Raw genomic sequence first — 17,698 nt, 5'->3', positions numbered from 1 at the left:
ATGACTCAATTGTTTTTCATACTCAATATGTATGTCGTACTACAGTGGCTCCAACTACGGGAGACAAAGTCCTTGTGTTTTGTCACATACTTGGCAAACACAACTGATTCTGATAGACATGATCAACATCGATAGAAAACCTGTTTGATAAAATGTTCAATAAAAGAAAAAAAAAAGACTGGTGATTCCCCAAGGTGTTCTGCAGGAGGCTACAACAGAGGCTTTAGAGCTCATCTCGTTTCTCTTTTTGCTGGGTTTAAATTCTTGACAAGAGCGGTAAGGTCAATTACATCACAAGATTGTCAGTATAGATATTTTAAGTCAGACAACGTTAGAGGACAATGCTGTGTGAAATTGATATAAACTTTTAATATATATAGTTTATTTTATCATCATGGTTGCTGAATCTCAAGCCAACAGTCTTCATATGCATTCCAATAACGCCTCCAAAACACTGCCAGCCGATCACCTTAAAAATAAAAGTCTTTTAATTATATGAAATAATTTCTCAGTTATCGTGGAGTCAGCTCACTTCTGGAAGAAAGTAGACTGAAAGGAGTCTCTACATCCAATTCAACAGAAAAATCTGTGATTCTATTCTCCCTTGCTGAGTTGCACATTTGTATTTTTTTTTTGTGTTGACATGTTAAAGCCAACTGAACCATCCCTGGAATTTAATGGGAAAGACAGGGGACCAGGCGTATCAGATTCCCGTAAGGCAGCAACGGACCACTCTGGCAACTTTACAATTCATGCTCATGTGTGACTTTTTGCAACTAGACTTCAAGGCCTGCCTGGAGCCTATCCAGTCCATCTCGGTGGGTCTAATAAACAGTCTCAATACTATCCGGCCAACTTATGCATAACATCAAAACATGAGGATAAAGCGATATTTAAAACAAGTAGAAACAAGAAACCATAGAGACTGAAGACCACCATAAAATCAGTACCTAAAGTGAAATGTCAATAAGACACTCATCTCATTTTTAGGGTCTTACGTGTGAGAATTGAAAATAGACATTTTGTTAGCTAAAAAAATGTTTTAGGGGGACCCATGACATAATTTGAGTCAAAGTTGCCCAATGTGTATTTCCATTTTCACAAGGGAGACATACCTCTAAAAGTATTGTAATGGCAAGTTTAATTGCTTTGTTTTTCTTGTAGTGAATAAAGAAATCTGGGTAACAGATCAAAAGATGAACATAATACAAAAGTTCAGAATTCCACCTTTTATTTCATAGTCTTTACATTTAGATGTGCTAAATAACTCGGGATTGTGGACTTTTTGTATGAGCCACCCACTTCAACGGCTGTTGATACCCTTGGCCTACCTGTTCAATGTTTTTTACCCAGTACACCAGTAGTTTTTCTTTTTCAGGACATTCCAAATTGTTGTAATGGTTATGCCTAATGTTTGTGCCATAGCTCTGATTAATTTTCCCTCTGCTCTCAGCTTCAAAATTGTTTGCTTTTCTCCCAGGGACACCTATCTGATCTTAATGTTTGTGTAACAGCAAATGCAGTTTTCACAGGTGAAACCCAAAGCCAGCAAAAAACAAAAAAACAGCCACTATTTAATGCTTAAACAATCTAAAAGGCAACACCTGAGCAACCAGAAACACCTTTAATCAATTGTTTCAATACCCTTGAAAAGTGAGTGGGTTGAAAGGTGCTCTGTCCTGAGTTGTTTAGCACATCTAGATGTAAAAATCGTTAAATATGATTTAAAAAAGCAGGAGTTATGAACTTTTGTCTCATGTTCATCTTTTTAGTTGATACCCAAATGTCTTCAGTATATAACAAAATTTGGAATTGACCTTGAAGGGGACTGTAAACCTGTTTTTTTTCGACATTCATCATTTTATGCTACATGAAGGTTTCGTGTTATATGAGGTTTGGACCTGTAATTGCCAAACTTGACGACAATTAATCCATCCATCTATTTTCCATACTGCTTATTCTCACTTGAGTTGTGGGCGTGCCTGAAACTATTGCAGCTATCTTCAGGAAAGAGGTGGGGAAGACCTTTAACTGGTCGCAAGTCAATCGCAGGGCATATAGAAACAATCATTCACACACTTGCTGACATTTTAGATTTCAATGAATTTACCAAACATGTTTGTTATTTTTCTGGGGGCGGGGGGGGGGGTGCGTGGGTGGGATGGGGGCAGAGTACTTGGGAGAAAGCCATGCAAGCAAAGCGAGAATATGCAAGCTCCACACTGGCGAGGCCGTATTTGAACCTAGGTCTTCAAAACCGTGAGGCAGATGTGATAACCAGTCCGTTAGGTGCCTGTGACACTCTACTTAATGATAATCTTATTTAATCTTTGCTGATTCTTCAAATGATTGGTCTTGATAAAAAAGAAGAAACTACTAACAATTAACTTTCCTGAGGAACAATATTTAAGGTAGCTATCCCTCTATTGCCTGTACCGCTTGTCCTCACTGGGGTCGCAGGTGTGCTGGAGGCTATCCCAGCTATCTTTGGACGAGAAATGGGGTCCACCCTGAACTGGTCGGCAGCCAGTCACAAGGCACATATAAACCATTTGTTATGTTATGTGTTAAATGTGCAAAAGAACAAACAAAACGGACAAAAATCGAAAAAAAAAATAGAAAAATGACAGACAAGCAAACAAATGAACGTGGCAATAGACTAATGCGCCAACTAACAACAGACTAATAAATGAACAAACTAACAAAAGACCTGACGGACAAATAACAATTGACCGAACAAAGACAATGAGTGAAATGTGTCAGCGGAACAACAAACTTCCAAAAAAATAACACAGGGAAAATGACGCAAAACAATATGACTAAATGGTATGATTCATGCCACACACAAAAAAAAAATGAATATGCTGTCAGTACAAGCTACAAAGCAAAACCACATTGACTCGCCACTGCATATTTTTTTTTCCATTTGATGTTTTATGCAACCACAGAAGAGTAGGGGAAAGGGACCCTTGTATAGAAAAAACAACTTCAACCGTAAACCTCTGACAAGACACTCTACCCGTAATAGCTCATCACAATCAGACGGTGTGTCCAAGATCCCAATCAAAGGCCGCGTAATTATAGTGGCCTCCATTGCCACAACCAAACCAGTAATGTTCTCTTTCAGGCATTCCACAGATGGGTGTGACTGTTCAATTAAAGTAGCCATGAATGTCCCTGCTTTACACAGTCGACCCTGTCATTACCAGCCCAATCAGGCTCTGTGAACAGGTCATGGGGATGTGGACTTAAACTGCTGTCACAATACTGAAGATTTTTTTTTTTTTTTTTTTTAGACGTCACAACTTTGTGGACAAAAACAAAAATATAACAATGAATATACGGGCTACACTGATGAGAATTGGTGGGTTGAAACAATAACTGTTACAAACAAACACCAATGACTATGAGATCATCATCTCTTACCGGAATCCCTTTGACACTGCCTGGAAAAGCTAGAATTTGTCCATCTATTTTCTAGCTCACTGATCTGTTGAAACATCGCTAACACTAAGTCACCCAGGCAACATTTGGTCCTCGGGGATAGTATCAGAACAGAAATAGATCAGAAACAGGACAAGATCTGAGCGTAATACGAGGGGTGTTATGGTACATAAAATTAAATTAAACACTGGTACATGTATTCACGGTCAGCTTTTTCAGTATGGTACAATCGGAGGATTACCAAGTTCACAAACACAACAGAGTATTATTGGGTAAGAGACGGGAAGTCCAATTGCCCACCAACTCAAGCCACACATTTACACCATAAACAGCTACAACGCAGCTCAGCGTATTTCAAGCAGACATCCCAGCTAACAATATGCTTTTGAGAAACCACCACACTTGTTCTAACTTGTTTGAAGTGACAATGTGGACATGAATATCAGTGCGATGCCCCATTAAAAAAAAAAAAAATGCCCGTTACACAAATTTTTGGATATCACAAATTTATACTTTTGGTCAGTCGCCTTATGGGTCTGTTATTTTTACAAATTATTGACCAATCTAAAGTGATGAAAATGGATTGCTCTTTTTGACTATATAATGTTAATAGATTACACAAATGCTGTTCTGGTTTCCTGTAAAGAGATTGTTTCAGAGATGAAGATTCTGCCGGCAATACATCCACCTTATCTTTTACCGGCTTTCCTGAGGTCAGGTCGCAGGAGCAGTAGCTTTAGCAGCAACGCCCAGACTTTCCTTTACCCAGCCATTTAATCAAGCTCTTCCAGGGGAATTCCGAGGAGTTCCAAGGCCAGTTGAGAGATGTGGTTCCTCCAGCATGTCCAGGGTTGCTCCTGGGTTTTCTTTCCAGTGAGATTTGCCCTGGAGATCTCAGCACAGAGGTGTCCAGGAAGCAGCCGAATCAGATGCCTCACCTCATCTGGCTTCTTTCAATGTGTAGCAGCAGCGGCTCAAGTTTTAAGCCTCTCCCGGATGACCGGGCTTCTCACCCGAGCCCGGACACCCTGCAAAGAAAACTCATTTAGGCCACCTGTATCCGATCTTGTTCTTTTGGTCATGACCCTAGAGCTGGTGACCATTGGTTGAGGGAAGAAGGTAGAGCGACTGGTAAATTGACAGCTTCGGCTTTCGACTTAGCTCCTTCTTTATCACAACGAAACGATAGAAATTCCGTATCACTGCAGACGCCGCACTGAGCCAGCAGTCAATCTTGCAATTCATTCTTCCTCAATCTTGAAAAAGACCCCAAGATCCTTGAACTGCTCCACTTGGGGCGGGGTCTCATCCCCAAGCTGGAGAAAGCACACCACCCTTTTCCGACTGAGAACCATGGTCTTAGATTTGAAGGTGCGGATTCTTATCTCAGCCGCTTCACACTTGCCTGCGAAATATTGGACAGTGGACCAGACTTTCCTCAAAGCTGTCAGAAAGTGTTTCACCATGGCCTCACAGAATTCCTCCGATGGCAGTTTTTTGCTGCAGCGACCACTGTGAGATGCATTCTGCTTAGCCAGCCACTACCCATCACCTGCCTCAGGAGTCCCACAGACCAAAAATACCCAACAGGATTTCTTGTTCAACTTGACAGAATCCTTCACCATCGGTGTCCATCAATGGCTTCGGGTATCACTGCCATGACAGTCACTGACCACTTTACGGCCACAGCTCCAGTCTGCCGCCTCAGGAATTGAGGTGCGGAATAAGGTCCATCCACTCGGACTCAGTGTCCACCACATCCCCCGGAACATGAGCAAAGTTTTTCCGGAGGTGGGAGTTGAATCTCTTTCTGACAGGGGATTCTGTCAAGACGTTCCCAGCAAACCCTCACAATAATAACCCCAACATGAGTGCTCGCCAGCACTCTCTTTATGGTCTTCAAAAAGGGTGTGTACTCTGAACTTCTGTTGATTGCTACCCTCTCGTCCACTGTGGTGAACTCCAACGTACAGGCGCCAAACGAGGGGGAAATAAGTATATCCACACCTGCTCACCACCTCTCACCGTGGGCAATTCCAGAGTAGAAAAGAGTTCAACCCCTCTCAAGAGGGCTCGTGTCAGAGCCCAAGCAGTGTGTGGAGGCGAGCTCCACTACATCTAGTCAGACGTCTTGACCTCACACACCAGCTCGGGCTCCTTCGCTACCAGAGCAGTGACATTCCACGTCCCTAGAGCCAACTTCTGTAGCTGGTGATTGTATCGCCAAGCTCCCTGCCTTTGACCACCTCCCACCTCAATGCAGCCGACCCCTTTGGCACCCTCCCACTAGTGGTGAACCCATGGGAAGGGGGACCCACGTTACCCTTTCAAACTACGCACAGCCGAGCCCCATGGGTGCCCGCTCAGCCAGCAGGCACTCGTCTTCAAGCCTCACCTCCAAGGCAGGTTCTAGATGGGGTGACCCGCATCCGAGCAAGGGAATACTAGATCCAATTTTTGCACTCGTCATAGAGGTTTTGGAGTCGTACTCTGTCTGGTCCCTCACCTAGGACCTTTTTGCTGAAGGTGATGCTACCAGGGGCGTGAAACCCCAGACAACTCTCCTAGCTCCTAGGATCATTGATCATTACTTGTTTTTTTTCATTGTGTCACAGTCACTCACATTTGAGGGGCGCAATCACACTCATGTGGCATGGCACTCGCAAATCTGCAAAATCGAGTACGAAAAATCATGCGCGTAAACAAAATAAAAAAATAAATATGAAAATAGATATGAAAAGACGTCGCTTATTTTGTGCAGTCTTGACATTAATTTACATGTTTATTTCATAAATGTTGTTAACAAAACAAGCCTGCTCCTAAACAATCAGAATTCACCCGGAAAAAGGAAATGCAAGTTAACCGTACTGAGCACGTACGAAAGTGATGCCAAAAGTGCATCTTCCGAGCTGCTTTACGTACTGCGAGCGCATTTGCGTCGAAAGTCATCAACATATATGAGCCATGTCAAAACGAATTCAGTTACAACAGGGGTGCTCAATGCGTCAACCGCGAGGCAGTTTTGGTTGATACTGTAACAGCATGCCCCCCCCCCCCCCCAAAAAAAAAAGATTATCATCCACCTCGTCGCTTGATTCAAGTGTCGCCAATATGTCAAGTGCACGCACATAAAGGCGCGTTCTAGCAAGCTGGGCTCCTATTTACAGCAGTCGCGTCGATGTGCGCGTGCACTGGCATACCCAACGCCGGTCGACCCCGCCCCGCCGGTCGACGCGCGAGAGGCTGGCTGCCTGAAAAGTAGATCTTGGGGGGGAAAAAAATCTGAGCACCCGAGTTACATTGAAAACATTACTGGGATATAACACAGGTAATGTTTTAGTGTCTAACTATAATAAGTATGACATTGAGATTTATTTTGACTTGAGCAAAGTTCTAATGTTAGACTAGTCTGTCCATATATCTAAATACGAACGGTCATTTTCCTCCGTGTTATCTTGAAGTTGAAAACTTTTCCCCTCTACACGCTTTAGGAAGATATAGATCATCTACTAGTAGCTTTCATCAATGGCTTGACAATAGATAGCACTGTAAATTAAGCAAGATTATAACAATACATCATGATGAAATAAAATGATTTGATTATATTCATATTTAGTTTTGAAATTGAATGTCTATTGACCTCTTTAAAAATGTCTGTCTCAGTCTGTTAAGTGCCAATAAATTATGATTATGGTATTAGGTAACAACTACATACTCGGGTATAACAACTCGGTAAGTTATTTTAAGGTCTTGAGATTCCATCCCTAATCACACCGGCAACTTTATATCTGCGGGCATGACTGGTTGACCAAACCCACAACTTTACGTCTGCGGGCATGACTAACCACACCCGTACATTTTTCAAATGTGAGTGACTGGTGTTAGCCAAAATGCCATCTCATTATATTGCTGGATATTCCTCGAACACTTGGGAGGATGTGTTCACTCTTCACACGTTTCCAAAAGACCCGGTTCATTGGGAAAAATGGATTCCACAGGTGCAAAGGACGAGATCTTTGTGGGTTCCAAATGACAGGTAGGTGTATATACAGCTAATCAAAAAAATAATAATAGTTGGGGGGATGACAACGTAATCCTTTCAGAACGTAACAAAAGATTTGTGTCATAATAAAGTACGTAAGTCAGGGGTGCTAAATGTGACGATATGCACGGGCCGGTGTTGTTCATCGCCGCCGCCGCGGGGGCCAGCGTTGTTTATGGACGCCGCAGAGGTGCATCGGGTGAGGAGGTGGTTTGGCCATGTGTGGATGGAAAAAGAGCCGATGCAATTTTCATCGCTTTCTGAGGTCTGCCAGTGGATCTTAAAAGCGTGGAGCAATGTGAAAGAATCAACCATCACCAATGGATTTCAAAAGGCTGGACTGCTACATGAGGAGAACACCACAACTTCAGCAGTACTTGAGATGAAAATGACAAACACTGACAAAGAAACATTGATTGACGGAGACCTTCTGAGGCTCTTCAACTCCAATACTGAAGACAACGACTCTAGTGGTTTCAGTGAACATAAGGAGGGTGAATAAAAACTGACTTTTCTTTTATGTTTAACCATTTTATTGCCCTGTTACAGTCAGTTACTGTTTGGAAACAAGGTTTGTAAATAAACATTTACAAAGTCTGTGTGAATATTTAGTTTCACAACGTACCCATATGTATCGTATATATTTGCGGTGTATGGTATGTGTATGTATGGCTCGGCTTGTGTATGGGGTTAAAAACCTGTCACAGAGTGGGCACGGCTTATTAACCGGTGTGTTCTTTCATCCAGAAAATACTCAATAAAATACCCAATATTCAATTCAATAAAATACTAAAACATGCATATGTAATGTATATACAAGGAAAACTTTTTTTTAACTTCCACTAAGAACCCAGAATAACAGTACTTGACTAAGTACTCAACTAAGACTTAAAACGATCTTTGCCTATCATTGGAGCTGCATCACATCAATACTACTTCCTTTGACATATTACCACTGTCCTATCATCAAGCATTTTGTATTATCTTGTGTCATTTGATGGCATTGCAGAAAGTGCAGAAAGTATGTCCATAGGTGAGTTTTTCGGCAAACAGCTCAGTATCGATTTGACAGAAAAATAAAAGTATGTGAATTCATGAATAGCGAAACACAAAGATGCAGTGGTTACCTGAACTGTTAATCGGGATGCCCTAATACCAACAAAAGGTTTGATGCGCCAAAATTTTCCGTCTAAATTTTTACTTGGATTCGTGAAGAAAAAAGAAGCTCCAATACCACTACATCGGGCGGCACGGTGACGACTGGTTAGGGTGTGTGCATCACAGTTCTGAGGACCGGGATTCAAATCCCGGCCCCGCCTGTGTGGAGTTTGCATGTTCTCCCCATGCCTGCATGAGTTTTCTCCAGGCACTCTGGTTTCCTCCCACATCCCAAAAACACGCATTAATTGGAAACTCTAAATTGCCCTTAGGTGTGGTTGTGACTGGGATGGGTTGTTTGTTTCTCTATGCCCTGCAATTGGCTGGCAACCAGTTCAGGGGATAGTGTGCGTTGCATTACTGTGGCTACTTGTGGCGCACCCTTCAGCGGCCAAAGTGCACTGTCCCACTGAATATCAAAGGAGGGAAAACTTTCCCAGCGGCACGACTGATGTTCATTATGCCAGCTCAGAAGATACATCTCTCCAGGTCGTGAGAGCACATTCAATGTCCATCACTGGAAATTCGCTCTGTTTCAAAGCCGTGAAAGAAGGCATGTATTTGATTTACAGCTGAAAGTTCCTGGGAGGCAGGGCTTTTAAATGACTCAAAGACATGCCCCCAATATATGCATGCTGAAAAGAAATACTGATTTGGAGCCAGTTTTGTAGTTTCTTCATTCAGTCATTTGAATAAACAAAAAACATTTGCAATTAGTAATGGCATTCTCAAGTGTCTGTACCTGGTACATCTGTGCATGTGTCCAACTATTTTTTTAAATTTTTTTGCTTATTACTTGGAGAATTGTTCATTCATTGGGCAATTTACTGTGATCAGTCTGCCAGTTTTTCCATTTAAAATTTCATTGAACATGTTTACAGTAAAGAAAAGAAACATTTATACCAAGCAAAGTTTTCTCACGATATCCAACATGGACTGAACCGTGACCTTAAAAGCAAGGTATGTACTTCACCTTGATTTTTAAGCATAACATTACAACCCTACTTGTATTAAAAATGACAAGAACAGTGCCAAACAATAAGCCCAAAAGCCCAACACTAACATACATGCAAATGGCAGTAAATGAAGCTAATCGCAGGCTGAGCAACAAGCCGATTCGTCCGGTTTTGTGTGTATTCCCTGTGGGCGGAGGTTAAAAATACAAAAAAAAAAAAAAAAAAGGAAAAAAGAAAAAAAATCCCTTTCCCGTAACTCACAGAAGACTTCCTTTGTACTTTAATGATGTGCTTTCATCTCCTCTTGAGATACAAAGCACCAGGAAAAAAAACACCTCCCATGCTTTTTGGGAGGAGTTTACCCCCGCATGCACAGACATGGAGCCCACGTTGTGTGATGGGAACCTGCCGAAATGTCTGTAATGTGAGGAAAGACACCAAGGCAAATAGGGGACGTAAACACAGAAGAATGTCGCTATTACCACAAAATAGAAAAGAAGAGAAACTTTCCCAGACGACCAAACGTACTTTGAGGCCTTGTTTCTTTTTTGTACTTGGCATACTGTTATGCATGAGTGCACGTAAAGGAAAACAACAATTGTGCTTTCATGGCACTGATGAATGGACTACCTGCTCTGGAAATATAAATGACTAAAGGTCTCTCTTTATAAGCCTGCGCTCAAGCTCTCGCATTGCATCACGTGACTGACACATTAGGCTACGTAACCCCCATGCGTCACTAGATGCGCACATGGCAAATGTTGCTGCACGTAGAATGCCACAGAAATCATCTCTTGTGATTCGTCGGTTTTAGTCACATGCTGTACTCAAATTTCCCCTTTGTTCAACACACAACATACGCAACCGCCTTCTTGACAGCATAGTGAAACGTATCATGCGGTTATTTAAGTCCATTTGTTTGAGAACTATTCCATGGTCCATTGTTTCTTTAGGTTTCTTGTTCTGGAAAGTAACGTAAAAATGGCTACCAGAAATGGCCCAAAAAATGTAGAGGAAACAACTCTGTGGTGTCCTTGCCAATAGCAGCAGTACTGAGACCTGCGATTTGGAGGAGAACTGCAGTACATTTGCAAACCAGCATGCATGGGTGGAGCTCAAGTTTCAAGGCAAACTGGACGCGGGATATTTGCAGTGACTTCAGCGCAGTGTAAAGAAGCCTTGAGGCGCGTTTTGACAACAACGCTCAGATATGAAGATGAGAGCAAACTAACCAAACTGCTCACAAACAAACAAATAGGGATACCTGTATTGGTTTTAGTGCAAGTAGTGTATGTCTCAACAAAAATTGATACAGGCAAAATGCATCCACACTCCTCACCGATACAACAAGAGCGTCCTTAAATATAGAGACTGTACTTTGTCAGCTGTGTGGTGATATTGTGAAGTCTTGACATTAAGTGAACTGGCTAATGGGTTTTCCGAGCTCTCATTTGTCCGATTGACTTACGAGTGCATACTTGAAATACGAGCGCTTGTATGGTGGCAGTGAAGTATTAACAAAACTACCTACAATTTTATTCACTCTGATGTCGATACGAAAAAAAAAAACAAGCAGAGAGTGTGTCATTAATGCGTATAGTTTTAGAAATCTCACTCTACATCCCATTGGTGGCCATATTGCCTGCAACGTCATTTACAGATGTCACGCTGGGACAGTTGCCAAAGAAAACATGCTGTACCACCTGCTATGGCAGATGAACAAGAGAGATTTTCAGATTTTTCTGACATCCCTTCTGAGACTGAAGCTCTTTTTGAAGAAGAGAACATCTCAGAAGTGAGTGAAGCGACCGGGGCCATTTTACCATATCGTTTTGAGCCAGATGCGTATCACTTCTAACTAACAACAGAGTCCCCAACAGACAGACAAGGAACCCGATGAAATATTCAAAATGACAGGCCAATAATTGTTTGATTATTGTTTGTGGATGTGGCGTACTCAGGAGGACCCATGCAAGTTTTTCACAAACTTGTCCAACAGGTTTTATCAGATTGACTTCAAATTTGGGGCAGGGAATCAAGTTTTGGCATATCCAATTTCCTTCACCATAAAACAGAAAATACTGTACATGGTCCAAAAAAAAAAAAAAATCCCCAACTTCGTTTCATTACATTACATTTCATTACAGTCACATCCTGAACACATTTGTATGGCAATATTTTATTATTCATAAAGCAACCCCTTAGTGGCAACAAAAAGATCTTCCATTATATTTTAATGGACAGCGTTAAGTACGCTGATCAGCTCCACAAATTCATGTTGATGTACAAATTTAATATTAAAATTAAATTGGCCTAATTTCTTTACTTTTTTTTGGCCTTCAACTTGAGCCAGGCAAATCACCTGAATCCGATGCCTGTTTCAAGCTGTACCACATGAATGGCACCCTCCCTAATATCGTTCCGTTGTTTAATACATTAAACATTAAAATCTCTAAACTAATTATATGATTAGCTGCACTTCCTAATTAATTAATACAAGATTTACTAGCGGATGAACTCATGTTGCTGATATTGTGTGTGCAACCGGGTGCCACGACACACAGCACCTCAATGAGAAAAAAGAAAAAAGCAGTACAACAAAAATGTCCGCTCGAGATGTGGCTAAATTAGCCAAATATTGTAGTCAAGTAATGTGATGAAGAAAGCAAAATGTAGTTCTCCAAAAAATTACTTCAATAAGAGTAAAAAGTACATAGTGAAATAATTAATATGAGTTTCTGCTGAGGAGATAGAGGGATAACTTGAGATTTTTTTCAAACACAGCATGAACATTAGTAAAGATACTAAAATGTGAATGTGCCAATTCTGATATTGCTGTGTCTACGAGTGCGTGTGGTGCACAGCTAAAACTAACAGTTTGGCAATGTACTCCATGTTGTTCTGTCAAGTTATAAGTAGGCTGGAAATAGCCACGTTTGGAAAGCCAGAAACACACCACAACACATGAAAGATTTGTTGTTCGTCAAAATATAACGCACCACTGCCTTGAGGGGAATGATGATCTTCCCAACATGGCCGCAAGGTAGGCATGATGATAAGCGGGGCTGCCTTATCTAGTATTAATACCTATGACCGGGAAGTCCAATAGAAGACGTTGTGTGAGGTTCTGTGACTTTCTTGTGTCATTTGATTGATTAACTCGACTTAAATGTCACTAGAGTGTCCAATGCGGAAGACGAAGTCAGTCTTGTGCACGAAATAGTTAAGGAATAACTGAAAAATAAAAAGCAACAAGTTACATTTAGATCATTGTAATGAACTAAAATAGTTGCGTAATATTAAGTGTGAGTGGATGGTGGATGTATGGAATGGCTGTAGCTGCCAGCGTTCATGGAGTACAAAACAGCCAATAACGTCAGCGACGCCGTTCCCCAAGCCCCTTCCTCCACATACTTCACAGAAAGGCAACTGCTTTCCATGTATATCACAAAACAAAATAAATTCAATATCACAGTGTGGTCCACAGTCTTCATTTTGTGCAGCCGTACACAGTACAGTAACAAATCCTCAAACAGTCATCAAAGCTAAATGACGTCAATGGGCTAACAACAGGATAGCAAACAAATTAAAAATGAACAGACTAACAAACTATCGAACAAATACAATAATGGCCCAACCAAAATCACCATCACGTGGCACTTAATTGCTTGCAGGCTGTCTTTGAAGTTTGTCCGTCATAAGAAGGGGGAAAAAAAAAAAAGACATCCAGATACAAATGGGGGCTTTCATAGTGTCCAATTAGACACGGCACACATACAGGTAGCCACCAGACAAGTTCAGACTTTGGCAGCCTCCTATTAAGCACCTAATTATTTTTTTTCAATTTGTCTTCTTCATTAGCACTGCTCGTGCTAACAGACTCCCTCTGGAGCCCAAGCAGACGGCGTCTTCACAGGGTCCTATTCCATTTCTTCTATGTTTGGCCCACTTTGCAGTCGACTGACTCACAAACAAAATCACTGTCGTGGCTCCAAGTAGCTCATCTGTACACTTAACAGTCTGGATTTGAGGAATGGGCATGGAGACGCCAGCTGTCTGGACATATCACACGACAGGCTAGAAGAGACACTAAGGCAACAGGTAAGGCCAGAGTGACTGCTGAAAGTGTTCACTAGGCTTGAGAGTAGGGCTGCACAATACTGGCTAAAATAGTAATCAAAATTATTTTGATCAATATTGTAATCATGATTATTAATCATGACCATTCCTCATGTTAAAGAAAATTCAGATTTTTATTGCATTACTTTTTAACAAACATAACAGTTTTCAACTGAATTTTAATCTTTAAATAAGAATAAATGATAATTTTGGAAATATACCCTGCAAAAAAATTCTACTTTAGCAAGGACTAACTGAATGAATGTAATCTTACAAAGTGCAAACACATACTGAAACTTAATGGAAGCAAATACGGTTAACGCATGGAAGATATAACCTTAATAACAATAACATCACGGTCTTTTCATTTGAAAATTCCTGCCGTTAATTGACTACAACGATATTGTCGGCCTGATCAGAATCAGGCCATGGTAGCCATTTTATAGTGATCGGCTCATCGGGTTTAATGTCATAATTCCTCGATACAATCAATGACGTCATCGATCGGCTCCGCTAAAAGTTATTGTTTTTCTAAACATGGTGATTGGTCCCAAAAATCATGATTGTGTAAAGCCTAGTTGTTAATATAGTGAATTTTCAAGTAAATCGGTTGCGGGTACTGCTGCAAAAATTGCATTTTTTAATATGCAGCAGTGCCCTCCTTTTAAATGTAAAAAATAAATAAATAAGTCAATTTAATTTTAAAAATCAATCAGACTGATTAGATCATGGCTGCCTAAATTGTGATCATGATTAAAATTCAATTAACAGTGCAGCCCTAGTTGAGAGCTACTATTCCACTGTTCAGCCCCTCAAAGAGTGGATTTTTTTCCTGTATCCAATTAGCTGGCAAGTAAATAAAGAAACTGACAAAACTAACTTATGAACCAATGTGCAGATGGACAAAGTAAGACGTGAACTGACAACCAATCGGACTAAAGCGCTAACTGAAATAAACAATTGTGCAAGAGAACTTAAGTAACAAACCAATTAACTTAGATTGACACATGAACAGACCAACAAATTACTGAATAAACGTGCAAACAAATGACTGAATGTGTGAACAGCCAAACAAATGATTGCAATAATGAAAAAAAAAGTTGCAAACAAACAAATTAATGAAAAGACCAACAAACCAAGGAACAAAAACTTTCAGTAACAAATGCCTAAAAATGAAAATAGGCTAACTACCAATCTAACAAACAGACTGACAAACTAACAGATGAACCGATTGAGGGAATTGAATAATAAATGAACAAGTCAACTAACAAAGAAAACTGTAAACAGAGTGACAACAAAACCAACCAATGTGCAAATCGAATAACAAAGTAACTGACGTGCTAATGGGCTACCAAACAGACAAAAGCACAAATAAAACTGGTGGACAGATGGGAAAAATGGCCAAAGAAACACAAAGTGCTTTGCGAAATGACGAAGTGACGAAGATCCTAACAAAATAAAACTAACAGATGAATAAATGAATAAACTAATAAATGTGCAAACAGGACTCACAAAAAGACCAACATGCAAAAGTACTAACAAATTCACTAATAATATAACATACATACAAGCCATCAAATGAACAAATAAACAGATTAGCACATGGTCTAACGTTTGAATAGCCCTAGACACAAATAACTGTGTGGGGGGCCGGGGAGATAAATAAATCTGTGATTCGACTAAAAAATGAACAGACATACCAAAACACGAACTAATAAACTGACGAAGTGAAATGCGAATAAATTGACAAACAAACTGCAGAGTTCGTTAAAAAATTGGGAAACAACTTGATGTCCGAATTCCCCAGAGAATCAACAATAAGACTAACAAAACAAATTAATAAACTAACTGTAACAAAACAACAAATTATAAAATGGAGTGACTTGCGAATGAAACAAAGAAACTGACAAGCTCATGAAAAAATTGGGGACAGAACTGAAATGAGAATGGGCTGAGAAATGTATTGAAAAAAAATGTGCCAAAAAAATATGACCAAAAAATGATCCTCAAATGAACTAACGAATATACTAACACACTAACAACCAACTATGTAAACAGACTTGCATGCAGAGCAATATTGTTGTTATATAAACCAAGCTAGCTAATTTAATGCACTAGCATCTTTGGACTAACACACCCCCACCCAACCCACCCACCCCAAAAAAACCCTTATTTTGATTTTTTTAGTATTATTTTCTGGTTTATTTGCATTCTTTCCTATCATCTATAATCACAGAAAAGGTGCTAATAAAAAAAGTTGCACGTTATTGTGACTCACAGAGTCAAATATTCAATCATAATCCCCCCAAAAATGTCCTTTGACTTGTGACTCTTTGGCCTCCTTCCTCACCTGCACCTCTCTGACAAACATCACGTCTCACAGACTCAACATGGGAGAGTTTACAGGCAAAAAGAACACATTTATCAGACGCCTTCCTGTTACGCTTGACCTCCTTGTGTCTAGATGTTTATCAGGGTAGAACATATTGACAAAATACCACTATAATCCAAATATATAAACTCAGCCTATTCCAAAAACTACTGTCCCGGAAATAAATTGGGACAATAGCCTCGCATTCCAAATACACAACAGTCCTCCAAAAAGTTCCTAGGTCCCAGTTCGTCCTTTTAGCAGCAGACCTTCTTGTGTGTGAAACATTAGCATCCGATGCAAACTTGACCCTGCTCTGCGACTCTTTGTCATCACATGAACAAAAACATCAACATGCTGAGTCTGCAAGTGGGGTAACTTGTCACCAGGGAAACACGACAGACAGACACACACATACACACTCACAGACATGTTGATAGCCAAAGGCAAAGCAAGTTATTGCAAACACCGTAGTCATAAAAATGAAAGGGCATGTTTTTGTGAACTCATTAATCAACAGACTACAAATAAACAAATGGGGCAACAGACCAACAAACTACACAAACTGACAAAATGACAAACCACTGAATGAACACATATGCCAATGAACTAACCAGATAATAATCGAATGAACAAACTACCAAACATGCTAATGGGCTAACAATTAAACTACATAAATTTTAAATGCTTGAGCCAGGCATACAAAAACAGCCACACTCACAGCACATGTCTGCAGATATAGCGATTCATGGAAAAGACTGCAGTCATAAAGGATCTCAAAGGGCCTGTTCACATGGAGGCACTTCATTGAAAGCATTTCACTACAGCTTTTCTTTGCCGTGTCGAGGGCAGCCGAGAGTAAAAGTGCAAAACAATATAAAAAAAAAAAAAGCGGTGACTTATGGCCACAGCTTTAGTTTGGTCACTCTTACCTTTCTGGCAGTAGTTTGAGTTCCAGCAGCGGAAGCTGTAGTTGTTGTTGAACATTGTCTTGCGACATTGTGGGTTGTTCTCCATGATCCCCGGGCACACGTCACTGCACTCTTTGGACTGCTTGTTTCCGGCAATGAAGTTGTTGAACTCCGCGTCCATTATGAGTGACCAGTCAACAGAATCCAGGTAGCACAGTTCCGGGTTCTTCTCAATGCGGATAGCGCCACGGGTGATGTTACGCAGGTTGTACAGACCAATGTCCTTCAGGCTGGTCATTTCGAAGATGACTAGGGCATAGTTGTAGAAAAGGTTGCGGCCACGGATCACTGCCAGATTGGGGAACAGCGTGCTCAGGCTGTCCAGGCCGGAGACCCGGAAAAGCAACAGATAGTCTGTGATCACAGTCAACTTTGGGAAGCTGAGCGAGCGGAAGACCTCCTGATTGTTGTTCTTGTCACCAATGAGGAGGATCTGCAAGTAGCCCTCTACCACTGTGCAGTTCTCCAGACGCCGGAATTCACTGATGTCATTTCCGATGTCAATGCTTGGGCCGCAAACTGTGGGTGGAGAAGTGAAAAAAAAAAAATTAGGACCATAAATTCCCAGTGCAGCAGGATTTACATGGATTTTTTGGGAGAATTTAGACACCGATCCTGGCAGCAAAAAGTTGTGAAA

The 17,698-nt window shown here is 40.8% G+C and overlaps 1 protein-coding gene across 1 annotated transcript in view; it reads right to left on the bottom strand.

Moving 5' to 3' along the window:
* igf1rb (insulin-like growth factor 1b receptor) overlaps nt 1–17,698 on the bottom strand; it is a 91,964-nt gene that overhangs the window by 56,273 nt on the left and 17,993 nt on the right. The window contains exon 2 of the mRNA XM_061814775.1: nt 17,023–17,580. Coding sequence (XP_061670759.1) covers nt 17,023–17,580 — 558 coding nt within the window. The remainder of the gene's footprint in view (nt 1–17,022; nt 17,581–17,698) is intronic.

This window comes from Syngnathoides biaculeatus, chromosome 3, assembly GCF_019802595.1.
Source record: "Syngnathoides biaculeatus isolate LvHL_M chromosome 3, ASM1980259v1, whole genome shotgun sequence".
Lineage (NCBI taxonomy): Eukaryota > Metazoa > Chordata > Actinopteri > Syngnathiformes > Syngnathidae > Syngnathoides > Syngnathoides biaculeatus.
The sequence above is the reverse complement of the archived record's forward strand: the minus strand, read 5'-3'. Positions and strand labels throughout refer to the sequence as shown.